Source organism: Eleutherodactylus coqui, chromosome 8, assembly GCF_035609145.1.
Source record: "Eleutherodactylus coqui strain aEleCoq1 chromosome 8, aEleCoq1.hap1, whole genome shotgun sequence".
In the NCBI taxonomy this organism is placed as follows: domain Eukaryota; kingdom Metazoa; phylum Chordata; class Amphibia; order Anura; family Eleutherodactylidae; genus Eleutherodactylus; species Eleutherodactylus coqui.
Window position 1 is genome coordinate 55,789,723 of NC_089844.1, and position 27,540 is coordinate 55,817,262.

The 27,540-nt window shown below is 45.0% G+C and overlaps 1 protein-coding gene across 1 annotated transcript; it reads left to right on the forward strand.

Moving 5' to 3' along the window:
* Positions 1-1,566: 1,566 nt before the first annotated feature.
* POFUT2 (protein O-fucosyltransferase 2) lies at positions 1,567-23,066 on the forward strand. The gene is made up of 9 exons (XM_066575646.1): positions 1,567-1,862; positions 3,634-3,884; positions 6,495-6,639; positions 12,061-12,171; positions 12,251-12,317; positions 15,414-15,539; positions 15,663-15,843; positions 17,050-17,173; positions 21,764-23,066. The coding sequence occupies exons 1-9, from the start codon at positions 1,726-1,728 to the stop codon at positions 21,915-21,917; spliced, it is 1,296 nt and encodes a 431-aa protein (XP_066431743.1). The 5' UTR covers positions 1,567-1,725; the 3' UTR covers positions 21,918-23,066.
* Positions 23,067-27,540: the final 4,474 nt, after the last annotated feature.

Consider the following 27,540-nt stretch of genomic DNA (forward strand, 5'->3'; position numbering starts at 1 on the left):
TAAGTGTTGGACGCCCGTAAACTGCCTCCTCCCTCCCTCTTTTTCCAGCTCCCATAGAAGCTGCCGCCGTATATCGGTCAAAAGATAGAACCAGGACTGTCTTATTACCCACCATATAATCGCCAGCGCGTATTTCAGTCGCGTATGTTTCATTTTTACAGTCCAATGCTTTTACGCGCCATAAATTCGCCCGCGTGAATGAATGCATTAAAAACCTATGCCTCAGATGGTCGCATATATCGGCCGGGCGTGAAAATAAAGCCGATATACGTTGTGTGAATAAAGCCTTCTCCTGTTCTCAAAGATTACAGCAAGTGGTTCAGCAATTACCTCTGCTGCTTCCTTTAGTATAATAGCATACAGATATCAGCCCCCCTCCCACAGAACTGGCCCATACAGATATCAGCCCCCCTCCCACAGAACTGCCCCGTACAGATATCAGCCCCCCTCCCACAAAACTGCCCCATATAGATATCAGCCCCCCTCCCACAGAACTGCCCCTACAGATAACAGCCCCCCTCCCACAGAACTGGCCCATACAGATATCAGCCCCCCTCCCACAGAACTGGCCCATACAGAAATCAGCCCCCCTCCCACAGAACTGCCCCGTACAGATATCAGCCCCCCTCCCACAAAACTGCCCCATATAGATATCAGCCCCCCTCCCACAGAACTGCCCCTACAGATAACAGCCCCCCTCCCACAGAACTGGCCCATACAGATATCAGCCCCCCTCCCACAGAACTGGCCCATACAGATATCAGCCCCCCTCCCACAGAACTGGCCCATACAGATATCAGCCCCCCTCCCACAGAACTTCCCCGTACAGATAACAGCCCCCCTCCCACAGAACTGGCCCATACAGATATCAGCCCCCCCCCCCCCCCCCCAGAACTGCCCCATACAGATATCAGCCCCCCTTCCACAGAACTGGCCCATACAGATATCAACCCCTCTCCCACAGAACTGGCCCATATAGAAATCAGCCCCTCTCCCACAGAGCTGCCCCGTACAGATATCAGCCCCCCTCCCACAGAACTGGCCCATACAGATATCAGCCCCCCTCCCACAGAACTGGCCCATACAGATATCAGCCCCCCTCCCACAGAGCTGCCCCGTACAGATATCAGCCCCCATCCCACAAAACTGCCCCATATAGATATCAGCCCCCCTCCCACTGAACTGCCCCTACAGATAACAGCCCCCCTCCCACAGAACTGCCCCTACAGATAACAGCCCCCCTCCCACAGAACTGCCCCATACAGATATCAACCCCTTTCCACAGAGCTGCCCCGTACAGATAACAGCCCCCCTCCCACAGAACTGCCCCATATAGATATCCGCCCCCCTCCCACAGAACTGCCCCATATAGATATCCGCCCCCCTCCCACAGAACTGCCCCATATAGATATCCGCCCCCCTCCCACAGAACTGCCCCATGCAGAAATCAGCCCCCCTCCCCCACCCCTGACAGAACTGCCCTGTACGCATATATTGATATTCCGGTATAACATCAGTCCCCTGCAGGCGGCGCTCTCCTCCTTCTCTCATTACAGCAGTGAGCTGTGAATCTACTCGACTTCAGTAACCTGGTGACGAGCAGCGTAAATTCGGTCGCCATAGTAACGGCCCGCCGAGACCCCGGTAACGGAAGTACAGTGTGCGGGATATGCTGGTGTGTAATCACATGGCCGTGACATCAGCGCAGGTCCTGTAGCGGCGGACATGGCGGCCGGGCTCCTGCTCCTCCGGCTCGGGCTCTCCTGCCTCCTGTCCTCCGGGGTCGGCGGCCTCGGGGGGGAGTTCTCTCCAGGACATTCCGCCGGCTCCCTGCCTGCCGCAGCCGCCGCTGTGGAGCGCAGGTACGGATAGCGGGCGAGAGCTGGAGACGTGGCAAGCAGTGTGTGTGCGGTACCGCAGCCCTCCCACCGTGCGGCCCTCCCACCGTGCGGCCCTCCACGGCGGTACCGCAAAGCTTCCACCGTGCGGCCCTCCACAGCGGTACCGCAGCCCTCCAACTGCGTGGCACTACACAGCGGTACCGCAGAGCTCCAACCGCGCGTCACTACACAGCGGTACCGCAGAGCTCCAACCGCGCGTCACTACACAGCGGTACCGCAGCCCTCCAACCGCGTGGCACTACACAGCGGTACCGCAGAGCTCCAACCGCGCGTCACTACACAGCGGTACCGCAGAGCTCCAACTGCGCGTCACTACACGGCGGTACCGCAGAGCTCCAACCGCGCGTCACTACACGGCGGTACCGCAGAGCTCCAACCGCGCGGCACTACACGGCGGTACCGCAGAGCTCCAACCGCGCGTCACTACACGGCGGTACCGCAGAGCTCCAACCGCGCGTCACTACACGGCGGTACCGCAGAGCTCCAACCGCGCGTCACTACACGGCGGTACCGCAGAGCTCCAACCGCGCGTCACTACACGGCGGTACCGCAGAGCTCCAACCGCGCGTCACTACACGGCGGTACTGCAGAGCTCCAACCGCGCGTCACTACACGGCGGTACCGCAGAGCTCCAACCGCGCGTCACTACACGGCGGTACCGCAGAGCTCCAACCGCGCGTCACTACACGGCGGTACCGCAGCCCTCCCACCGTGCGCGGCCCTCCACGGCGGTACCGCAGAGCTCCCACCGTGCGCGGCCCTGCACAGCGGTACCGCAGAGCTCCCACCATGTGGCCCTCCCACTGTGCGGCCCTCCCCAGCGGTACCGCAATGCTCCCACCGTGCGGCCCTCCACAGTGGGCAACTGTGCTTGCAATACCCTGTCGGGCCACTGTGCTGTGTACAGAGCTGTGCGCTTCCAGCCCATTACACTAGCTCAGCAAACAGCTGATCAGGGGGGGTCCTACACAGGTACTCGGTACTCCTCACAACTGTCTGGGTTTTTTATCCCCCATTGACTTGCAGAGGGGGGAGAAGCTTAGAGATTCTTCACTTTGGATAATCCCATTATGAGGGTTTCTCCACAAATACAGAGATGTGTTAAAAGTATTGATCAGTGGGGGTTCTGCTGCTGAGACCCCCGCTTATCGTTAGAATGAGGGGGCTTCAGCGGTCACCCAAGCACTGTGCCGTCTTGGCCATGTCCGCTCGTCTTTGGCTGTTTCCGGCAGCTGAAGATGACCTCATAGACCTGTATAGTGCTTGCTATACACCTCTATGAATGCTGATCGTGAGCTGTTGCTGGCGGGGTACGGTCCCGATCCCCCTCCGTACAAACCCCCATGACATAATGGTCCATCCTGGAGCCTATGGGGATTAAGTGTCAGCGTTCTTTGTAGCCGACCTCATTGTTACTAATAAATGGTAACCCTTTCCAATCCACTGTCTGACCTCTGAAGACATTACCATTTAAGGCTGTACAGCTCCGATGTTAGAAGCCATCTGTCGGGGTTCTCTTACTGTATGTTGCCAGCCTCTCTGCTGTCGGAGTCTATCCAATGTGTCACCTCATGCAGTACTGGCTTTAGCCAGCAGATAGCGCCGTTGTATAATGGCAGAAAAAGAGTAAGCCCCCTAGGAAAACCAGGATACAAATTGGATTGGAAAGGGTTAAATTCTCTATAGATGTAGAGTTCCAGTGCGCTAAAACTCACGTCTTTGTGTTCCTCAGATACTTGCTGTATGACGTGAACCCTCCAGAAGGATTTAACCTGCGCAGAGATGTATATATTCGCATGGCTTCCCTTCTTAAGACTCTACAGAAGAGCTCGGACTGGGCGCTGGTTTTACCCCCGTGGGGTCGTCTCTATCACTGGCAGAGTCCTGACATCCATCAAGTGCGGATTCCCTGGTCTGAGTTCTTTGATGTGGACAGTCTGAGCAAAAATATCCCTGTGATTGAATATGAAGAGTTCTTGGCAGGTAGATCCATCAATCATCATTTAGAAGTATCCTAATCCCTTCTTTAGAAGCTTCACTTGGCTGCAACACATATACAAAGTATAGCTGGACAGACACGACGGGCTTGGTCTTTATGTGCAGATGACATTTTTGTTTTCAATGGGTCATCCAGTAAAAAAAAATTCCCAAATCTCTATAGACGAGTTAGGAGGCTACATTAGGAACGGTTACCCCAGTTATAGAAATCTTAGATCAAATATATTATCTGTCTGTCTACCAATACTAATAGACATATCCTTTATGACATATCTATTGGTTTGTGGGGTTCGGTTGCGGAGACCTTCAGCGATCCTTTAGGCCTCTTTCACATGGGCTACAAAATCTCGCTACAAAAGGCATGTATGTGAAGCCCGTGGTTTCCAGTGGGTTCTTACATATGAGATGTTTTGTAGCCCGTGTGAAAGAGGCCTAAAGCAAATGGGCAGAAGCCATAGACTTTATATTGAGTCCACAAACTGAAGCAGGGATGTAAGGAATAGAACAGGCACAGCACTTAGATGAGCATTTTTTGTCCATTCGTTGTAGCCATAGGTTGGGGTCTCGGCCTCCGACTCCAACTGATCAATATTTCTGACCTGTTACAAAAACTTTTTTAAAAGTTTGGTTACACCCTAACTCCTTCCCTCTGTAGTCCATTTTTGTTTTTTCGTTCTTTCCTTCCCACTCTCAAAAAAATCATAACTTTTTGATTTTTCCGGTGACATGCAGTAGCTACTTGAGGGCCTGTTTTTTTTTTTTTTGTGGGACATGTTATATTTTTTAATGGTACAATTTAAAGTACCATTTAACGTATTGGAAAACTTTTTAAAATGTCTCAGTGGGGCAAAATAAAAATAAAATGTAGCGAATACCTTTAAATAAAGTTCTTGCTGTTGCCATCTTTTGACCCCCATAACTAATTTTTTTTGTTTATAGGGTTGTTTAAGGACTTGATTTTTGCAGGGTGACCGGAAGTGTTTATTGATACCATTTTGGGATACAGTCATCTTTTATTGCTTTTTATTCATTTTTTTGTGGAAACCGGGAAACAAAAAGCGCAATTCTTCATTGTTATCACATTATTAGTTGTGCACAGATATTTTAATAGGTTGGGCTTTGTACAGATGCAGCAATACCACTTAATGTACCTTTTTTCATTTTTTGATGTGACAACTGGTAAAAGAATTTTCTTTTAACTTTTAATATTTTTTATAATAGTAAAAAAAAAAACTGCACTTTACTTATTTTTATATTTTTCTTTAGTGCCCACATAGGACTTGAACTTGCAATCATTTGATCGTTCATACAGTACAATGCAATACTGTAGTATTGCATTATACTGTAATGTCACCTGCAGTTTATCAAGACATGCTACATGCAAATCTTCATAAGTGATCATTAATGGTAGGGGCCTTAGAAAAGGTCTCCGGCTGCCATGACACCTGCACGGCTCCCTGTGATCTTATTGCAGGGAGGCTGTGCAGAATTGACAGTGACATTTAAAAAGTTAACACCAATCGTGGCTGTTGTGGGTGGGTGTCTGCTGTCAAGGATGGCCAACACCCACTGTGTGTTGAGCGGGTTCGGCTTCCGATCTCATTCCATACTCTGACATCCACCGCACATATATGGTGCATGTTCAGAAAGGGTTAACTCTTGTTCATTACAGTTTCCATATAATCCACAGACCCCTGCTGCATTATCTGTGCAGACAATACAGGAAGGTAGTTTCACTATCAGTATGACCGACTTCATGGAAGTTCTTTAAAGGGGTTGTCCCGCGAAAGCAAGTGGGGTTCAGCACTTCTGTATGGCCATATTAATGCACTTTGTAATGTACATTGTGCATTAATTATGAGCCATACAGAAGTTATTCACTTACCTGCTCCGTTGCTAGCGTCCTCGTCTCCATGGCTCCGTCTAATTTCAGCGTCTAATCGCCCGATTAGACGCGCTTGCGCAGTCCGGTCTTCTCCGTGTTGAATGGGGCCACTCGTGCCGGAGAGCTGGTCCTCGTAGCTCCGCCCCGTCACGTGTGCCGATTCCAGCCAATCAGGAGGCTGGAATCGGCAATGGACCACACAGAGCCCACGGTGCACCATGGGAGAAGACCCGCGGTGCATCGTGGGTGAAGATCCCGGCGGCCATCTTGCTAAGGTAAGGAAGAAGTCGCCGCAGCGCGGGGATTCGGGTAAGTACTAAACGTTTTTTTTTTTTTAACCAATCCCTTGGGTTTGTCTCGCGCCAAACGGGGGGGGGGCTATTGAAAAAAAACAAAAAAAACGTTTCGGCGCGGGACAACCCCTTTAAAGCTAAAAATGACTACAACACTGAAGAATACAAATAACACCATTATTTCTCTTCTTCAGATGGAAAACTAATTCATGAAATGAAATACTAATATATATATATATATACATACACACACACACACACACACCTCCGGGCAAAAAGACTACTTCTCAGTTCTTTTACAAAGTGTCTTTTTAGTTTGCTGTGCTACAAGTAACATGTTGTATAAGCTTTTAATGTAAACTTTATTCTATTAACTCTCTCCGGTTGTCTGATAATTTGCATGTTCTTCATTTTTAGAATCTGGGGGTCCGTTTATTGAGCAGGTGTATGTTCTCCAAGGCTATGCTGAGGGCTGGAAGGAGGGCACATGGGAAGAAAAAGTTGACCAGAGACCGTGCATTGATCAGCTCATGTACTCTGAGGACAAGCATGGATACTACAGGTATGTATCAGATATTCCCATAATATTAGTGAATATTGCAAACCACTCATGGTCATATACTACAGTAGTTAGTACACTGCATACCAGACATATGCAAAATGATACAAGTAGTTATTTTGTGTTACAGTAGCTTGACTTCAGAATGTTTCCAGGTATTCACCTTGAAAAGTATACGTTACAAGCTCTGTGAACAGATCTAGTGATGTGCACTAAAATTCTGCGCATGCAACATGAACCTTTAGGTCTGTTTTTCTGTCTGGATGAGCTTCTGCACAGTACTGATGCTGCAGATATGCTTCAGATAAGTGGAAGCAGCCATTGAAGCTCTCCTTGTCAGAGGCAGCATGACCAGCTTCCACATCTCTGCTATACTTTATATTTAAAGCCCATTTACAGTGGCCAATAATAAATGGTGATTGATGATATAGAAAGTCAATCTCCACTTGTTTCTTCCCTTTGCGACTGCCCACTGTATATTTTTGTCGCTGCTGCCTGAGCTCTAGGCAGCAGTGACGTAAATTTTAAAGGGGTTGTCTCGCGAAAGCAAGTGGGGTTAAGCACTTCTGTATGGCCATATTAATGCACTTTGTAATATACATCGTGCATTAAATATGAGTCATACAGAAGTTATTCACTTACCTTCCCTGCGCTGGCGTCCTCGTCTCCATGGCTCCGTCTAATCTCCCGATTAGACGCGCTTGCGCAGAAGGGTCTTCTCCCATCTGTTCGGACCGGCACGAGCGGCATTCTGGCTCCGCCCCCTTCTACGCATCATTGCGTGGCTCCGCCCCCATCACGTGTGCCGATTCCAGCCAATCAGGAAGCTGGAATCGGCACATGTGACGGGCGGAGCTACGCGATGATGCGTAGAAGGGGGCGGAGCCAGAATGCCGCTCGTACCGGACCGAACAGATGGGAGAAGACCCTTCTGCGCAAGCGCGTCTAATCGGGAGATTAGACGCTGAAATTAGACGGAGCCATGGAGACGGGGACGCCAGCGCAGGGAAGGTAAGTGAATAACTTCTGTATGGCTCATATTTAATGCACGATGTATATTACAAAGTGCATTAATATGGCCATACAGAAGTGCTTAACCCCACTTGCTTTCGCGAGACAACCCCTTTAAGTTTTGCGGTCAGCAGGCGATCACGGCCCCTCAGAGTAGGTAAAACACCTGAAACGGGCTGTTACTAACAGCTTGTTTGGGTGCCGTTATTGGTTCAGGTGCCAATGACGTTATCATTGACAGCCAATTACAGCGCTGGCTGGAAAAGTTTGACTTGGTAACAAACTTTCCTGGCATGTCAGCGCTGTAACAGCATGTCTCTCCGCTTTACTCTGTCAGCGTGAGATCAGAGGAGAGAGAAGGAGGGCATACTGTGTAAAACACCACACATTAACCCCTTCTCTTACAGCCATCGATACTATTTAGTTAGTATTGATGATTATAGAATGTTGGGTTCATTTATTATTTATCTGGAAATAAAATAAGTTTATACGGGTACGGTCACACGCTGCAGATTTTGATACAGTTCCCCACAAAAATGTGCGTCAATATCCACACCATTTTGATGCCGATTTGCAGGTAATTTCATAGTAACATAGTATATTAGGCTGAAAAAGACCTATTTCCATCCAGTTCAGCCTATTACCTCCCAATGTTGATCCTGGGAAAGGCAAAAAAACTCAAAGGTAGAAGCCAATTTTCCTCATTTAAGTGGAAAAAATCCCTTCCTGACTTCAATCGGAATAATCCCCGGATCACCGACCCTTCTGAAGTTATTAATGATTACAACATATTGTAGCACTCAAGAAAAGCTTCCAGGTCCCTCTTGGACTCTTTTGTCAAATTCTTATGGTAAAGAACTCCCTTCTATGTTGGTGTAGAGACCTTCTTTCCTCTAGATGTAGAGGGCGCCCCCTTGTTACAGTCACAGTCCTGGGTATAAATAGATGATGGGAGAGATCTCTGTATTGTCCCCTGATACATAGCTATTTGGTCGCTCCTCAGACGTCTTTTTTTTCTAAACTAACTCTAGTTTTGATAACCTCTCTGGGTATTGTAGTCCGCCCATTCCGTTTATTACTTTAGTTGCCCGCCTTTGTACCTGCTCAAGCTCTGATATGTCCTTCTTGAGTACCCGTGCCCAAAACTGTACACAATATTCCATGTTTGGTCTGACCAGTGACTTATAAAGAGGAAGAACAATGTTCTTGTCATGTGCTCCTAGACCTCTTTTAATGCACCCCATGATCCTATTTGCCTTGGCAGCAGCTGCCTGACACTGGTTGCTCCAGTTAAGCTTACAGTTAACTGAAACACCCAAGTTCTTTTCCTGGTCAGTGTTTCCCATTTAGTGTGTAATGGTGACATGTATTCCCTCTGCCCATGTGCAGAACCTTACATTTCTCAATGTTAAACCTCATAGGCCACTTTTCTCCCCCAAACTTATCTAGATCCATTCGCAACCGTATACAGTCCTCTCTCGTGTTAATTACTTTACATAGTTTGTATCATCTGCAAATATTGATATTTTACTGTACAATCCCTCCACAATGTTGTTAATAAATATATTAAAAAGAATAGGGCCCGAAACCAACCCCTGTGATACCCCATTAATAACGGTGACCCAATCACCGTACGTATCATTAGTAACCACCCTCTGCTTTCTATCCTTGAGCCAATTACCTATCCGCTTACACAGGGGGTAGTTAAAGTACCCCATAAGAATTACCTCATTGTGATTTGCTGCTTCCTTTATTTGCCTTAGTAATAGATTTTTCAGTGGTTTCTGTTATAATTAGTAATCTATATGATTGTTTTCCCTCCATGTATCTCTACCCATACAGACTCTATAAGTTCATCCCCCTCCCATATATCTTCCCGTAGTGTGGTCTTTAAACAGGATTTTACATAAAGACAAACCTCTCCCCCTTTTCCGGCTTCTGCGATCCCTTCTGAATAGACTGTAACCCTGTAAGTTCACCACCCAGTCACAGCTTTCATCCAACCAGGCCTCCGTTATTCTAGCTACGTCGTAGTGTTCTCATTATTACTTAGTTTGTCAACCTTATTGGTCAGGCTTCTAGTATTAGTCACCATATTGTTTAGAAGGTTTTGGTTATTTTTTATATTGTGTATTTCTGCTAACTATTCTGCCAGTTCTAACTGTACTAACCCCCCACCACCACCACCGCTCCTTCCTCCCCCAATTCTGGAGCCATTTGTTTACCTCCCTCGTCTCCCGCTGCCTTTCTGGTGTTGCATTTGGCACAGGTAATATTCCAGAAAATGCTACTTTGGAGGTCCTTGCACCAAAGTTTACTTCCTAGTTCCCTGAAATCGTTTTTAAGGACCTTCCACCTACCTGCTAATCCTGTAATGGCATTCCCCTAATCTGCCAACTTTGCAAACTTGTTGGTGTGTGCCAGTTCAGGACTAGCCTCCCTGGATCTCTTCCCTCTATCCCTCCTGTCACCCAGCTAGCCGCCTGATCATCATATGAGGGCTTATATTTTGTGGAATAAGCTCTACTCTTTATTGATCCTATTTTTGGGAACATATAACATTTTGATCACTTTTCAGTCTTTCAAGAGGCAATATTAACATTTTTTTTAAAAATTGCAATTTTGTTTTCTTTCTATTTTTCATGGTGTTCATGAATCCTCCTCCCTCTGTCAGCCTTCTACATTGATTGCGGCGTGTAAAGGGTTAATTGGCCAGGATTAGCGGTTTCTTTGATTCTCACTGTTAGAACGGCGGCCGTGCTGACACCAAATAGCTGGATCTCTGTTTTTACAGGCACTGGAGACTTGTGCCAGTATTCCGGTGCAGCACCGTGGGAGGCGCTGCATCAGCGTAAAGCCCACTAGTGACCACCATAAAAAGGTGTATTGACAGTCACTGAAGGGTTAATTTAATCATCCATACCATTTATATTAATGAAAAACTATAAACGAAATGTAAAATGAAAAACAATATATGTCAGAATTTTAAAAGTTAATTAAAAAATTAGTAAGGGGACTAAATTGCTCAGAAACGTGTGAAATGTTTCTAAAGCACTTCCAAAATAAAGTAAACAAGTGGAAATATATGCCTGATAACTAATTAGTACAATATGTATGCACACATTTGACATAAAAAAGAATTTTCTATCGGACTACTTTTACCGACTACTTCACAGGTGTCAAACACAAGGCCCCCGGGCCAAATCCGGCCCGCCACCTCATTTTCTGTGGCCCGCCAGCTGTGCAGTAAGTTCCCTCACTCCTCCATGCTGCTGTCAGTAGGCGATCTTCTATTGGCTTGTTCTGTCTAGTGCAGACAGTAATAGAGGAGTGCTAATAGCGCACTGACAACAGCCGTGGCGGAGGGGAGAAAACTGCAGAGAACATGATCTCTGCAGGGAGGAGAGCGACGCTGAGGAGGAGCAGCTGCAGGGTGAGAGCTTGGTCAGCGCTGACCTCCTTTCACCAGCCCTATCTCTATTCATGGCTGCAGGCCTGCGGAGACATCAGGGGACCAAGTATGCAGGAGGGCCCCAACAAGAGAGCAGCCAGTATACTTGCTAGTGGGACCACATTGGATGCAGGTAAGTATAAAAATGTGTATACAGAAGTGTCCATGTGTGCATGTGTATGTACTATGCGCACCGGTGAGTGTATGGAGATATATATATAGTGTATGTGTGTGCATATATGTGTATAATAGTGTGCGTCTGTGCGCCTGTATGTGTATGATAGTGTGCGCCTGTATGTGCATAATAGTGTGCGCGTGTATGAGTATAATGGTGTGCACCTGTCTTATATATATATATATATATTAGACAGGCGCACACTATTATGCATAATACATATAATATATATATGTGTGTGTGTATATGTGTATAGATAGATAGATAGATATAGTGTGTGCGCCACTGGCTGCTATGGGGAACCTTATTACCAATGGGGCGACTATGGGGTTCACTTTTACTATACAGTCTTACAATTAGAATCGGCCCTTTGAAGGCAAACATAAGGCTGATGTGGCCCTCGGTGAAAATGAGTTTGACACCTCTGGCCTACTTGGATGTTCTCTGTTACAGTGACACCTGCCAGATTTCCTGTATAAGTGAATGAGACTGACTGAACAATCAGGGTTTAAACCGAATGATTAGCGAACGAGCCAACGATGATTATTTTATGCTTGCAAAAAATGAACGATAAGCAAACAAATTATCATTCAATCCTTGGCAGATTGTCGTTCAAATTTGAATTATTCAGCAATTTTCTTTCTTTTTTTGTGAATGATCATTGTTAAAGCCCCTTAAGATGGCACCGCTGTGCATTTGTAGCTGTCTACAGCATTGTTTTCAGGTATGCACTGATGACGGGACTGCTAGAAAAGCTTACAACTACTGATGGTTTTGTTATTTGCAGAGGATGGTTCTGGGGCTACGAAGAGACCAGAGGTCTAAACGTCAGCTGTCTGTCAGTCCAAGGGTCTGCTTCCATCATGGCTCCCATACTACTGGAGAACACCACTGCAAGGTGAGCCGACCAGTTCCCTTTCACATAGAGCTTATTCGGGTGGCAGCAGTCATGCTAACACTTTCTTTTCCATCTTTAGGTCCATAATGTTAGACAGAGCTGAAAACCTTCTCCATGATCACTATGCAGGAAGAGATTATTGGAATGTGTGTATATGAACAAATTCCATTCAACCTGGATATCCGTGTTGTGAGCCAATATTTATGTGTGTGTATATATTTATATGTAGTAATAACTAATCACAACATCATGTAGGTGCCATGAACAGTACATGAATACGGTCCAAACACACTGATTCTAGTGAGTCCAGCTCACAATCTAAGGTGTATGGGGTATCTCAACTGTCCGCTGATGACAGACGTGGGGGAACAGGTCAGGCATGCTGGATTTTACCATGCTTGATCCATTGTTCTCATTGTAGATAAGCTGCCACCAGAGGTGTCTGGCCGTGGCGTAAGGTTCTCTTGACCCGTGACGACTGTCGGACACATTAGCGCCTGACAGCCATACAAGCAAGTACCGCTCCGTGCTTTTTTACACAGTACTGATAGTGGTTCTGTGAATAGAAGCAGATCGGGCTGGGGATCGGGCCGGCCTACATGCCTCCATAGACAGTCGCTCAAAGATTAAGCAACTTTTTTTTTAACAGGGCCGGACAGTCATTTGGTTTTTAGTTCAGCTAAAAACCAAGTGATTCTGACAAATAAGCAATTTGTCGCTCAGTGTCCTATTGGTGGCCGCTTATACACTGGACGACCAGTGCCCAAATTGACCGCTTCCAACGATAATTCGAGTGATAGTTTCCCTGTGTAATGGTACCTTCAGTCTCCTTTTCCCGTACATAGCTGAGCAATGAGTATGGAGGTATTGGGAGGGGTGGCGGATTTGGGCCAACAGCTATCTATGGTGTATGGTCACATATAACTCTATGGACCTAAAGAAACAAAAAGGAAACCAGTGTCCACTGTGGGTAAATGTGTGGTTGGCCGCAACTTCTCTTAGTAGATTGACAAAGATGTCAGAACTGCAGCGATCCACTGATCAGTCCACCAGCTTCTATAAAAGGGGGACAAGAGACAACACCTTTCACAGCACCACGGATTGTTTTGGATGTGGGTTGGCTATATAGTCCATAGACATCGGGCCTTGTGGTTGGTCTCTACACTTGTAAAGGGCTGTTAGCATAATGACAGGTGGCACTTTATTTCCACTTCCTGTTACAAATGACCATGGCTGTGGATTATGTGAATCTTAACATTATTTCTTAATGACATGATTTCTTAATGTCTCATGTATTTTTAATTTCATTAATTAGATGTATGTCTGTGGAAGAGCAATAATGAATTTGTGTTTTATTTTTTTTTATTATTTTACTGTTTTAGCTATTTATTTGTTAAAAACTTTCCTGAGAGTTGCCATATTTCAGGAACTCCCTTCCATCCTTGAAAATTATAATATTTCAGTTCTTTTTTTATGGAAAGTTACAAAAAAAGACTATTCATAACTTTTTTTAACCCCCAATACACCTTTCTACAAAGCTTACTAAGGGGCTTTAAACCTGCATATACTCCTTTTTACAGTGGTGCATGTTTAACACGCCAGTAAGGGCTCCTTCCCACGGACGGATTTCCGCCGCGTAATATGCGGCGAAAATCCGCCGCGCTGCCCGCAGCTATTAGGTTCTATTGAACCTAATAGCACAATGCTTACAGTGCGGAATTCCGCACCGTGAAATCACCCGACCTTACCCGCGGCATGCTCTATTTGACGTGGGCATACGTGCTGACAGCTTCCATTGCAGTAAATGGAAGCCGTCCGTCATGCTATCTTCCGCTCTAGCACACAGCGGAAGATAGCGTGAAACCGCTTCCCCGCCCACCGCCAGCCGCGTCATATGACGCGGCCGGCGCGTCATGTGACGCTGTGGGCGTGTTATATGACGCGGCCAGCGCGTCACTCGCTCTATTGCGCATGCGCGCCGAAGCGTCATGCGGGATGGAAGACTCCGGATCCGGAGGTAAGTATTGGGGGCTCTGGGGGGAGCCCGTCACGGCCGTGTGCAGCCGGCCTAAGAGCCAGGACTTGGCTGTGCCAATGTGCTCCCTCGGAAGTCAGAGGTCTGACAAAGGCCTTCGTCTGTGCTGTGCAATTCAGCCCTGCCTCTGGCATAGTCTAATGAGCTGCTGTCATAGGCATAGTATACTGCATTTCAGAAGTAATGCAGTGTACTATGCTAGCGATTTTAACCCCTTAAGGACATGGCCTATTTTGGGCTTAAGGACGCAGTGATTTTTGGCGGATTTTCTTCTCCATTTTTCAAAAGTCATAACTTTTTTATTTTTCCGTCGATGTGGTCGTATAAGGGCTTGTTTTTTGTGTGGCGAACTGTAGTTTTTATTATTTTTTTTATGATAGCAAGGAGAGAAAACGCATCAATTCTGTCATAGATTTTTTCTTTTTTTTCTTTTTCTTTTTTTACAGCGTTAAATGCATAAATGCATAGATCGCGGCAGGGAAAGGGGTTAACACTAAGTTTACGCCCTGTTGCGGGAAGTACCTCGCTGCCAGGACGTAAGCTTACGCCCTGGAGCAGGAAGGGGTTAAACAATCTCATCCTGAGGTCCCCTTAAAGGACTAAAACTTAGTGTTAAAAAAAATGTTCAATTAAGTTTTTAGTTAAAAATCCAGTGTAACAAATAAAACACATTTTTCCATCACCACATTCATAACAACCCAAACACTGAATGAAAATATTTGGTTATATATCCAACACGGTAAATGATATAAAAAATGCCAGGATTACTGTTTCTCTACTGTCTGCCTACCCCAAAAATATACAAAAGCAATAAAAAAAATCATGTATTCCCCAAAAGGTATGAATGAAAACTGTAACTGTTCCCACAAATCATGCTGATCCAGAAAATAACACCGCAAAGTGAGCGCCATAAAAATAAAAAAAAAAATCAATCTAATTCTTTTTTTTTTTTCCCATCCCCCTTCCCCCCCAAATTACTAAAAGTAATACAACACATTATCTGTACCCCAAAGTTCTGCCATTTAAAAAATACAATTTGTCCAACAAAAACAAGTCGCCATATGGATATTTTGATGAAAAAAACTAAAGAAAATGGCTTGGTGCAAAATCGGCCAGTCACCAAGGGGTTAAATGTGTATGGTTAATGCTCTAATAATAGATTATTATTTGCTAAATTCCGTTCTATTTCTCTTATTTCCGGCTGCAGACTCGCCGCAGTATGGTGTTCACTAAGCATCTGCGATTAGTTGGGGACGAGTTTCGGGCCAGCTTTCTTCAGTCTAGTGATGAAAACGACAAGACCATCTTCCATGAAGACTGGATAAAAGTGAAGGTAGTGTATGTCTTATTGCTGACGGATTGATAGTGCGGCGGCTTACTATGACTTGTATTGGGGCATAAATGCCGTAAACTAGCAATCAGAAAGCAAAGTGTTCACGTCCTGTTTTCCATGTAGCAAAGGCCTAGCACACCACTAGGGGGACCGTACCTTGGTGTTCACCTTCGAAGGAAAGACTTTATTTGGGGGCACAGAGAAGATGTACCGACCCTGCACCGAACAGCAGAAGAAATTCACAGTCTTTTGAAGAAACTGCAACTCAAGAAAGTTTTTATTGCCACAGATGCCGACAGACAAGGCAGGTGTAGAGCTTTAATTATTGCTTAATTAATGCTACCTTAAATTCGCCACATTTGAGGTCTTCCTTTAGCCCCTCCATTGAACAGATTTGGATTTACATGCCATCATAGCTTGACATGTTGTGCATTTGGATAGAAAACTGTGGCTATTATCGGTTTACTGATTTGTGAAATAACCAGCATTTAAACTTTATATTCCAACTAAGTCAAACTCCTTTTAGAGCACTTACACAAGTTGTGAAATTGCTGCTGAAAAGCTTACTATCAAAGTGATTGAAGCAAATCCCATTCATACGTAGGATTTTCTACCATAAGGCTGGGTTCACACAGGGCGTATTCCCGTCGGAAATCTCGCGGTTTGGCCGCAGCAAAAACAGCGAGATTTCCACCGGGAGAACCGCCGCGGAAAAAGCCATGGCGGCTTTGAAGCGGCCCGGCCGCTCTCTCGCTTTTCCGTTGCGGCCGGCGCTCCCATAGAGGAGAGCACGGCCGTGACAAAAGTAAATAATAAACAGACATGCTGCATCTTTTGAAACCGCGGCTGCGGCGGCCGCAGCCGCGGTTTCAGCCGGACTTACCGCAGCGGATTAGCCGTCCCGTGTGGACGACATTTCTGAGAAATCTCGTCCACATGGCTGGCTAATCCCGAGATTAGCGGCCGCGGGTGGATTTGCCACGGCGAAATTCCGCGCGGCAAAACCGCCCTGTGTGAACCCAGCCTAATTGTGTTGTAAGTATAAGGGGGGGTTCACATATGTGATCGGGGTTCCGCTTTCCTGTTCCGTTCGGGGAACAGGAAGGTGGACTGCCTGTAGCCGAATGGCTCAGTCTTGGGAATGAACCGAATAGCGCTGAACAGACGCCATTGACTATAATGGGGTCTGTTCGCTAAGATCCCGGCATGCAGCGCTTTTTCTTCCAGTTTTTTGTGCTGGATTTGTGACGGAATCTCCGACCAGAGGCTTCAACACAGATGTGAAACTGTCCGAACCTGCAGATTTGCTGCAGAAACTCTGTTTCCACAATGTGTGAACACACCCTTAAAGTCCTAAGTTTTATATGGTGTTCTAAATTATTTCAGTGTTTTTAATTAGAAATATATTTTTCATAGTAGTTTTCCTTGCGTTAGACTGCAGAAGTGTCTGCAACCCATAGAATATAGTAATGCCTTGTTTTATAAAGTGTTCCTAAAATCTTTCGGTTAGATCTTGAAGAGTTGCGAAAGTTGATCCCTGAAATGGTGAGGTTTGAGTCCACTTGGGAAGAGCTGGAGCTGTACAAGGACGGAGGGGTTGCAATCATAGACCAATGGATCTGTGCACACGCCAGGTAACATACACAAGTCTCTCTAACCCCACTAGGACATGAGTGTAAATAAAAGCCTGAAATTCACTTAGTCCAGAAGACTTTTTTCCAACAAGTCACATGATCTCTGTTGTTGTCCAGAAATTAGTAAATTGCATTACACAAAGTATTGGCTCTCCCACAGTTGAAAATCTTACGTCTCATTGTTCACCGACAGCCACAGGTTATTTTATTTATTTTTTTACTAGCTCGGATCAAATGTGGTTGCAGGGTGGTTGGTGTAGTGCTCCAAGTCCCCAAAACGGGGTGGTGAAGATCCTAGGGCACATGATGCTTGTACTTTTCCTATTAACCCCTTAGTGACCAAGCCTGTTTGCGCCTTAATGACCAGGCCAAATTTTGCAAATCTGACACGTGTCACTTTAGCATGGAAAAACACCAGAAAGGTTTTGCATATCCAAGCGATTCTGACATTGTTTTATCGCCACATGTTGTACTTCATTTAGGTGGAAAAAAAAGACCGATAGAATTTGTTTATTTATTAAAAGCGCCAAAATTGGGAAAACTTTGAAAAAATCGTCATTTTTTTCACATTTCCAACTGCAATATCTCAAATATGTGCAAACATAATATAGAAATTTTTGCTAAGATATATATTTCCATCTGTTTACTTTATTTTGGGCGCACATTGGAAAAACTTTCGTTGTTTTTTTTTAACCATTTAGGAGACGTACAAATGTAACATTACTTTTCAGCATTTTGAGGAACACTTTGTTTTCCAACACCAAGCCAAGATTGGAAAGGCTCGTAGGAGTCAAAATGATAGATACCCCCACAAGTGACCCTATTTTAAAAACTACACCCTTTAACGTATTCACTGAGGGGTGTCATGAGTGTTTTTTTTATTTAGGAGTCAATGCAATTTAGAAGAGAGAAACTAAAATTTCATATTTTTGCAAATATGTCATTTTAAAGACAGGACTTTTTTCTATAGTACACATGAAAATTAGGATTTGCACCCCAGAATGGATACCCCTGTTTGTTCTGTGCTCAGAAACATACCCATTGTGGCCCTACTATTACGTCTGTATGCACAATGGGGCCCAAAATGAAAGGAGCAACCGGTGGCTTTTGGAACAGAAATTTTGCTTGAAGGAGATTTAGTCCCCATTGCCCACTTGTAGAGCCCTTGAGTGACCAAAACGATGGAGAACGCCCACAAGTGACACCATTTTGAAAAGTAGACCCCTTAACGAATTTATCTAGGGGTACGATGACTTTTTTGACTTCACAGTTTTTGAATGAATCTAAGCCAAGCCGAAGGAAAAAAAATACGATTTTCATTTTTTTGGTAATTCTGTCATTTCAAAAGCAGTTTTTTTTGTACCGCACATATATGAATGAAGACTTGCACCCCAAAATGGATACCCCTGTTTGTCCTGTGCTCAGAAACATACCCATTGTGGCCCTAGTATTACGTCTATATGCACAATGGGGCCCAAAATGAAAGGAGCAACCGGTGGCTTTCGGAACAGAAATTTTGCTTGAAGGAGATTTAGTCCCCATTGCCCACTTGTAGAGCCCTTGAGTGACCAAAACGATAAAGAACGCCCACAAGTGACCCCATTTTAAAAAGTAGACCCCCTAACGAATTTATCTAGGGGTATGATGACGTTTTTGACTTCACAGTTTTTGAATGAATCTAAGCCAAGCAGAAGGAAAAAATTATGATTTTCATTTTTTTGGCAATTGTGTCAATTTAAAAACTGTTTTTTTTGGACAGTGTACATAGGAATGAAGATGTTCACCCCAAAATGGATACCCCTGTTTGTCCCGTGTTCAGAAACATACCCATTGTGGCCCTAATCTACTTAAAGGAAACATGGCTAGGCCTATAATGGAAGGAGCACCCGTTGGATTTCAGGGTACAACGGAATAAATTCCAGTCCCCATTGCCCACTTGTAGAGCCATTGAGCGGCCAAAACGATAAAGAACCCCCACAAATGACCCCATTTTGAAAATTAGACCCCTTAACAAATTCATCTAGGGGTGTATTGCATATTTTGACCCCAAAGTATTTGAATGAATCTAAGCAAAGCAGAAGGAAAAAATTACGATTTTCACTTGTTTGGCAATTTTGTCAATTTAAAAACTGTTTTTTTGTACAGTGTACATAGGAATAAAGACGTTCACCCCAAAATGGATCCCCCCGTTTGTCCCGTGTTTAGAAACATACCCATTGTGGCCCTAATCTACTTACAGGACACATGGCTAGGCCCATAATGGAGGGAATGCCCGCTGGATTTCAGGGCAGAACTGAATAAATTCCAGGCCCCATTGCGCACTTATACAGAAAAAAAATTGACTTCCTAATGTCCGGCCTAATGTTAGTTCGCTACTTTATCATGTGACCGGGGACCGCTCAGCGAGGCCACCCGTCACTGCTCCAAGCGCTCAGCAACCATTGGTCGCTGGGAGCAAGGAGATTTAAAATTTCCTAGGCTCCCTGGCTCCTGCGAATGTGTCGCAGCAGCCGGAAGGGTCCATGGAGGATAATCGCATCTGGATTCAAATGCGGAAGCCTCCAAGAAGATGTTTCATCTCCCCCCACCAATCGCATCGGTGAGGGGAGATGAAACTGCCACTTTTTAAAGAACTTTTACGTGATCGCCATTATGCATTGGATAACGGCGATCACGTGACCAGTAACCTCATACCGCGGCTCCCCGTGACATCTCCAGGCTCTTGGCTACCTTTGGTAGCCAGCGGCAGGGAGATTGTAAATTTCTTGGGCAATCTTTCACTTTTGCGCATGCGTCCGCCATCATGCTGACGGGCGCATGCGCCGAAGCTGGGGTAAGATCCACGGATCAACATCCCACCAGGGAACAAATCCGGGATTTTGGGTACATAATTTCATCCCCCCTTACGGATCGTATCCGTAAGGGGAGATGAAACTTTAACTTTTTGAACTTTTTTTTTTAACTTTTAACTTTTTTTTTTTTTTTACTTTATATGATAACCGTTTTCCGATGGATAACGGTGATCATATGACTGAAAACCACATACAGCGGTCCCCAGTCATATCTCCCTGCACTCGGCTATCTTTGACAGCCGGGTGCAGGGAGATTTTGAATTTGCCGGGCTCGCCGGCTTCTGCGCATGCGCGCCACATCGGCACTTCGCAGAAGCAAGCGGGGGGTCCGCTTTTCTTTTTTTTACACTTTTTTGCACTTTTCCGCGATCGCCGTTATCCATTGTATAATGGCGATCGCGGTAGCGGGGACCGCTCACCACGGTCTCCGCTGACATCTCCTGCCTCCCGGCTACCTACAGGAGCCGGGAGCCAGGAGATTTTAAATTTCCCGCACCGCCGGGCCTTCTACGCATGCGGCTGACGTAATGACGTCTGGCGCGCATGCGCAGAAGGACTGCTACGGGCCCCGAAGCATCGGGACAGCGGGGAGCCGTGCCGCAGACCTCGGGGAGTAATTTCAGCTGCTCCGATCCATCAGAGCAGCTGAATCTTTAACTTTTATTGCAGTTTTATTTACTTTTCTGCGATCGGTGCTATCCATTGCATAGCGCCGATCACAATGCCGGGGTGGGTCCGAACAGCCCGGCATGATAGCTCCATGCTGTCAGCTACCTGCGGACACTGACAGCATGGAGCTGTCACGTCCACAGCCCGAGGGGCTTTATTCTCTGCAGGACACGTTTTTACGTCCTCAGAGAATAAAGCCCACTTCGGGAGGACGTAAAAACACTATGAGCTGGTCGTTAAGGGGTTAACTAGCCATAAGAAACACACTGATTGAGAGGGGTTTAAAATTATTTTACGATTATACCGGCTTTAAAGGGGTTGTAGCAAGATGCACAACCCCTTGGAAAATCTGAGGATTGCCCTGAGTCCCTCTCTCAACACCTCTGATAAACAGCCTAAAAATGTAGTATTCCAGGATGTCAGCAGGTCCGCCAGGACAGTAACCAGTTTTATTAAGCAGACCTCTGTTCTGGGACATACAGGCGAGTCCTGAGTGGGGGACCCCGCTCCATGGCTTTCATGCATTCTAATAGGGTGTAGTCATCTTGGAACATCCCTTCTTTTAAATGGGCTATCTTATCAAAATCATGTATCGCCTATCCACAGGTTGATTGATAAATGATTTGATCACTGGGGTTCTGACCTCTGGAATGGAGTGGCGGTGTACATGTGTGACCACTGCTCCGCTCACGCCTATCGGACTGACTGAGCGTAGTGCTCAGCTATTTGGATAGACGGTGAATGGTCACGCATGCACAGTGCTGCTCCGTTCACTTAGGAAACTTAGGGTGCGTCGTTCTTGTAATCTCTGTGGGTCCCGGGGATTGAACCCCTAGCAATGAACCATATCTCACCTATTCTATGGATACAGTGTACATGATTTTGATGGGATGACTACTTTAAATATATCTAATTCACTGACTGTTGGGCACTCTTATGATGTAAAAGCAGGCTATAACAGAGTAAAAGAATAATAACAGTACAGCAAACTATTCCGGGTGTTATAAGATAGATTTGTGTAGAATAATTCAAATACTAATTCGCTAACCCACTTCTTTTAACTTCATAGATACTTCATTGGTACCTCCGTCTCCACCTTTTCATTCCGTATTCACGAAGAGAGAGAGATTTTAGGCTTTGATCCGAAGACAACCTACAACCGCTTCTGTGGAGACAAAGAAAAGAACTGTGAACAGCCAACACACTGGAAGATTGTCTACTGAACTTCATAGACACTTGTCCTGGGAGGCTTGTCAGAGTCTAAACCAAGTATTAGATACTTTAAGGCTGCCACTTGCTATGGTTTAAGGGAACACAACTTTATGATATCGAATTCTGACTGGGATTCTCATGTGGGATGTCTTTAATTGCTCTCCATTAGAGGTTCTGTAGGTAGAGACTTGGTGCTGGCTCTCTTGTGAATACACCACAAGTTACGGGAGCAGCTAGTGAGACGTAATAGTAACTTGAGAGGGGAAAAAGAAAAAAATGAGCTTTATCAAAAGACTTATAAATCTATGACAAGCATGAACAGCCTGGGTTCGTAGAAGCTGCTCATGAATATGTTCACAAGGGTCTTGATGTCATACTCTAGGCCTGTATTCTAGACTTTTAGTAAAACCACGGTCATTATTGGAGTTTTCATTGATTTTGTTACTAAGAGAATACAATGTATCAAGTAATTCTCTCTTTTTTATGAATTATCTCTGCATCTATTCCCCTAACCCGTGCCATGTCTGACTGTAGGAATCCTAAGTATTATGATAAGAGCCATGTTAAGCAGCGCAGGTGACACGGTGGCCATTCTTTACAAGTGAATTACAATGCTGTATTTTTCACTATCAGCGGACTAGATCTGTGCAGTCTGCCCTCTTTCATGGTCCACTTTATATATTCATTTGGATATGTTGTATGCATAAGTCACCGGTAAATAGTCTATTTTTCTTTCACTGAAGACTGCACCGATGAAGAATAAATGATGACGCTTGTTCTTAAGTGGGACTTTGAAACATTAAATCTTTTCTGTCCATACCTCAAAAGTATAACAGGTCCAAAGCAACTTAGTTACATCCAATACAGTCTGGTAAAATCACTCTTATTAGTTACATCTTACAATGCTCGGCTGCCAAGACAGATCATTAGCGTGTTGGTGCTGGACGCAACACTATTGCTTTGGAGTCATTTCCCCGTCTGTGAGTCCACCTGCATTGCGTGCACTTTCTCAGGATTATTGACAGCCAATGCAACAAGTTTCAATACTTTGAGATGTGTGAGCTGACTATACGCCATTTTTTGAGTTTTATAGGTCAGTAAATGTCTTCTAATAATTGTATCTGTTCTATTAATACAATAAAATATGGCTAATCCGCTTAGATGACCCCATGAGAAAAACAGAGTGGAAGTGATCTAAAAGAGACTGTAAAGAAAAAGGTTCCAATGGTGTGCGATCGCCCCACCTCATCATTTTAAGCACTTAATGGTCTCTGTTTCTGAGATGTTCAAGAGTGATCCGTATGATGTAATAGTTATTGCACTCATATTCCCTCCACCTTGAATTTTTAAAGTTTTTTTTTTTTTCCCTTAGCACCCGGACAACTGGCTGATGGTGGCAGTCCTGCTGCTGGGTACTACATATGTTCACCGCCACAATACTGCCCTGAAATCCACTGCTGCTCAAAAGTGGCGCCTACAAGGGAAGAACGGATGGTAGCCATTTCAACAAGACTTTAAATGAACCTCCCCCTCCCCCCAAACCACAAGCAGCAGGAAATCCAACAGGCACCCGCATTACTCCGAAACACTAAAGTGTCCTAGTTTAAAAAGTAGTTGTTAACGGGGAGAAGAATCATCGGGGCAGCTTATTGACAGGATCCTCTCTATACAGAAATAGGTTCATACCTGTGAATCTACCCAAGGTGGACATGGAGGAGCTGCTTCAATGACTCTTCTCCCCGTTCCTGGCGCCTTTTTAAACTGCTTTTTTTTTTTAAATGCTGCAATGTTTCACAGTAAAACTCTACTCTTTGTAATGTGGGAGCCGGTCTGGATTTCACACCTTTGGTTTGGTGCAAAGTAATCCAAGCAATAGGCGATATAAAGTTACACAAAAGTATCTAAACATACTCCAAACTTATCCAGCATGAGCCACCGTGATACGGCTAATGCATCTTTAAAACCCGTGGTCTATCTTTACACAGCTAAAATATTAGCCCATACTAAGACTGTACATCCGCCCCAATGTGCTGATTTATGTCATTTTGATAGTCCACTGTACTGATAATACTTCTAGTATTCAGGATTCTCCTAAGATCCTTTGTGCTTTTTGAATTATACCAGCCTGCCCAGGGACCATTTTTGATAATGGCATCATACTATGCCATATTAATCACTGTAAAGGACAGGTAGATGAATTCAAAACAAATTGGGTTTACCTATATGTTTTTTTTCTTGACTGTAGGTACTATAATCTGCATCCACTAAAGCAGCTGTTTCCAAACTGCTCCGCGAGCAACAGTCAGAGGCTCTGTGGCGAACCTACAGAACGCATGCCGGGGAGGCACACAGAGCCCTCTCTGCAGGCATGCGTGCTGCCGGCTGCTCACCACTGTAGCGATTACCAGCGGGGTGCTGCAGATCCCCGCTGGTACTCATGCAGCGATGCTGATCCCAGTGCACACTCTGATGTCAGTGTGTACCCAAAATCCCCCTCCCCTGAGTCCTCCCCTCCTTAGTTCCGCAAGAGAGGACAAGGGAAGAAACGTTCTGGGCTCACACGCTGACGTCAATGTGCACCCGGGATCAGTGCCAAGAAGAGGAGGAGCGCTGTTGACTGCAAGGAGGAGGTAAGTATATGGTTTGGGGGGCTATTATTACTGGGGCTACCTACAGTGGGGTTAATATTACTGGGACTACCTACACTGGGGTTAATATTATTACTGGCGCCACTGTTGGGTTAATATTACTACTGGGACTAATGTGGGGTTAATGTTACTGTAGGGGTCACTATTACTACTGGGGCTACTGTGTGGTCGCCATTACCACTGGGGCCACTGTTGGGTCACTATTACTACACAGGGCCAATATAGAAAATGCTATTACTACTGCGGCCACCAATATGGGAGATGCTATTACCACTTGGGTCACCAATATGGGAGATGCTATTACTACTGGGGTCACCATTACTACACAGGGACGATTTGCTGCGGAATGCACAGTAGCCATAGCGACAAAGTGGATGACATTTTGAAAATCTCATCCACACGCTGTGGAAAAAAATCTGCACAAAACCCATGTTGATATTGACATGAGGTTCGAGATTTAATTACACAGCATGTTAATGTTAAATATAATGTATATCAATAGCCCATCCAGCACTCCAGCAAAATCCCCGTTGTTTTTTTTTTTAAACGGCCCTGTCCTTTTTATAACGATGAGGTAAAAATCATATGTTGTTATAAGCCCCGCCCCTAACCCCATCTGCCCCGCTTTGGGGCTCCACGAGAAACCTTTGCTTCAAAAAGGGCTCCATGACTGAAAAAGTTTGGGAACCTCTGAACTAAAGTATCGCCACATGATGTAAATATAGACAAGTATTACAAATATCGTAGTAGTAATGTGAAGCAAAATGAAAATATATACAATTTAACCAACATGAAACCTCATGAAAAGTAGGAGTGCAACTATCCCCATTTATAAACAGTAACACCTTGCGTCACACTATATTTACCACAAGGTGGCATCGTCTCCCCTAAAGTTAGAAAGAAAGGCCTCAGCCAGTATGCATCATTTTAGGATCTTTTCCATAAACATGCCAATGATTGCACCGTACAAACTCATTACTGCGTCTTAGCTGGCCAACTGACCAAAAGTGTAGTGCGCTTGCACTTCTTGTGCTTTCATCTGTTTCCTGAAGACTGTAGGTACCTATTACTACTCACAGCCAAGAAGTGGATGCCATGATATCATGAGTAGACTAACTTGGGAAACGCTTGGACTCCAGACTGATATTTTTATATATAATATATATTTTATGGATACACTGTAGCAAACTGTCAGAACAGGATTTGTGCTGTTGATGTATTTAGCTCACAGGTGATTCATGTTTGATTCCAAAATGACAACATCAGAGAACCTGAAAAAAAACTCTTTAATGGCCACTTCACACGGGCGTATGTGTGATTGCGCATGTCTCAGCACAACGTATTTGTACTATGATGGTTTTTTTGTGCACATGTCGGCATATTGTACTGCACAATTTGTGCCGGCACCGGCCAGCACATCCGAAGTACAGAACTTTAAGACATGGACAGGTACTCAGGGTCGCGGCATGGGCGGATTCTGTGCGTGATTCCCCATGTGGAATCAGTTTGTGCCCGTGGAAATGAGGCCTTAGTCTGAGTTCCAGATTTGTTTTTTTTCCCAGTGGAATTGCACTGTTTTTCATGCATCTGCTTGCGTACTGCACTTGCATTTGTGCACCCTCCTGTAGACTTCTATGGAGACCTTTGGTGTGCACATGCACAGAAAAGTAGAGCATGCTGGGTTTTTTTTCATGCACACGCAAAATACAGAAATGTGAATGAACCCATTGAAACCAATGCATTCTTTTAATTGCGCATGCAAATAGTAGCTGTTTAAAACATCTGACCCTGAGTTTTTGATCTATTTCCACAGCTGTTTTGTAAACCCGATCCTCTAGGGTACGTTCCCTTGCAAAGAGGCAGCCCATTCCAACATTGTAGCTAGGAGACCTGGTTACACGTGGTGAGCGCCTGGTACAAGTGGATTTATTACTAGGGTAGATGCATTCATTCTAGGACAGAATATTATGACCACAGTAGGTGCTACATAGGCGTGCCAACAGGTACCATGTCAAGTACATGCCAATATCCAAAGATTCTTGTTGGCTTTCCAGACATCAACAATTTATTCCTGGAGGTGACACAAATAGAGATGATGATATTCGCTTGTTGCATAATATGTCATAAATCATACGGATAGTCAATATTTGGTCGGATGTGTGTCATCCTAATGATGATTTATGCAAGCAAAGCGCAAATGTTAATTTTGATGGCTTCTGATTTAGAAACTTGCGAGTCCCACTCAAATGTCTTTTCATTATGTTAAACCGTCTTCAATTTATATTACAAATCTACTGTAGAAGGAACAGTTCTATCTATTTTCTCATAATCCAAACAGTCGTGGAATCAAAGTTGATCGGGTTCATTAATAATAATCTTTATTTATATAGCACCAACATATTCTGCAGCGCTTACAAGTCAGGGGAACAGAAACAGAACCATGGTTACATAGTAATCAGTTGATGGAAACAGTAAGGGTGAGGGTCCAACGAGCTTATATACTACAGATAATGGGGTGACGTAGGAGGCAGAGGGGCTAGGGGTGTGCACGGTATGGCGAGGTGGGGAGTGAGGGATGCTATACGCATATACAATGATCAGGCTGTATAGTGGTGGAGTCCGTATGACTGCAGATGATGGTTGATTATGGCTAGCAGGAGCTGCAGTCGGCAGGACAGGGAGCATGTTATCAGGCAGAGTACAGGGGGGGTTGGTTTTGTAGTGTTTCTCAACTCCAGTCCTCAGGACCCCTAACAGGTCATGTTTTCAAGATGGCCTATAGTAAGAACACTGGTAGCAATGTCTGAGGCACTGACAATAATTACATCATCTGTGCAATACTAAGGAAATCCTGAAGACATGGCCTGTTTTGGGGTCCTGAGGACTGGAGTTGAGAAACACTGGTTTAGGGGATATGGCCACCACAGCTGAAATAGCATAATAATCAGTGCCACACAACATAAGTTTGTAATGTCACGTCGCTACA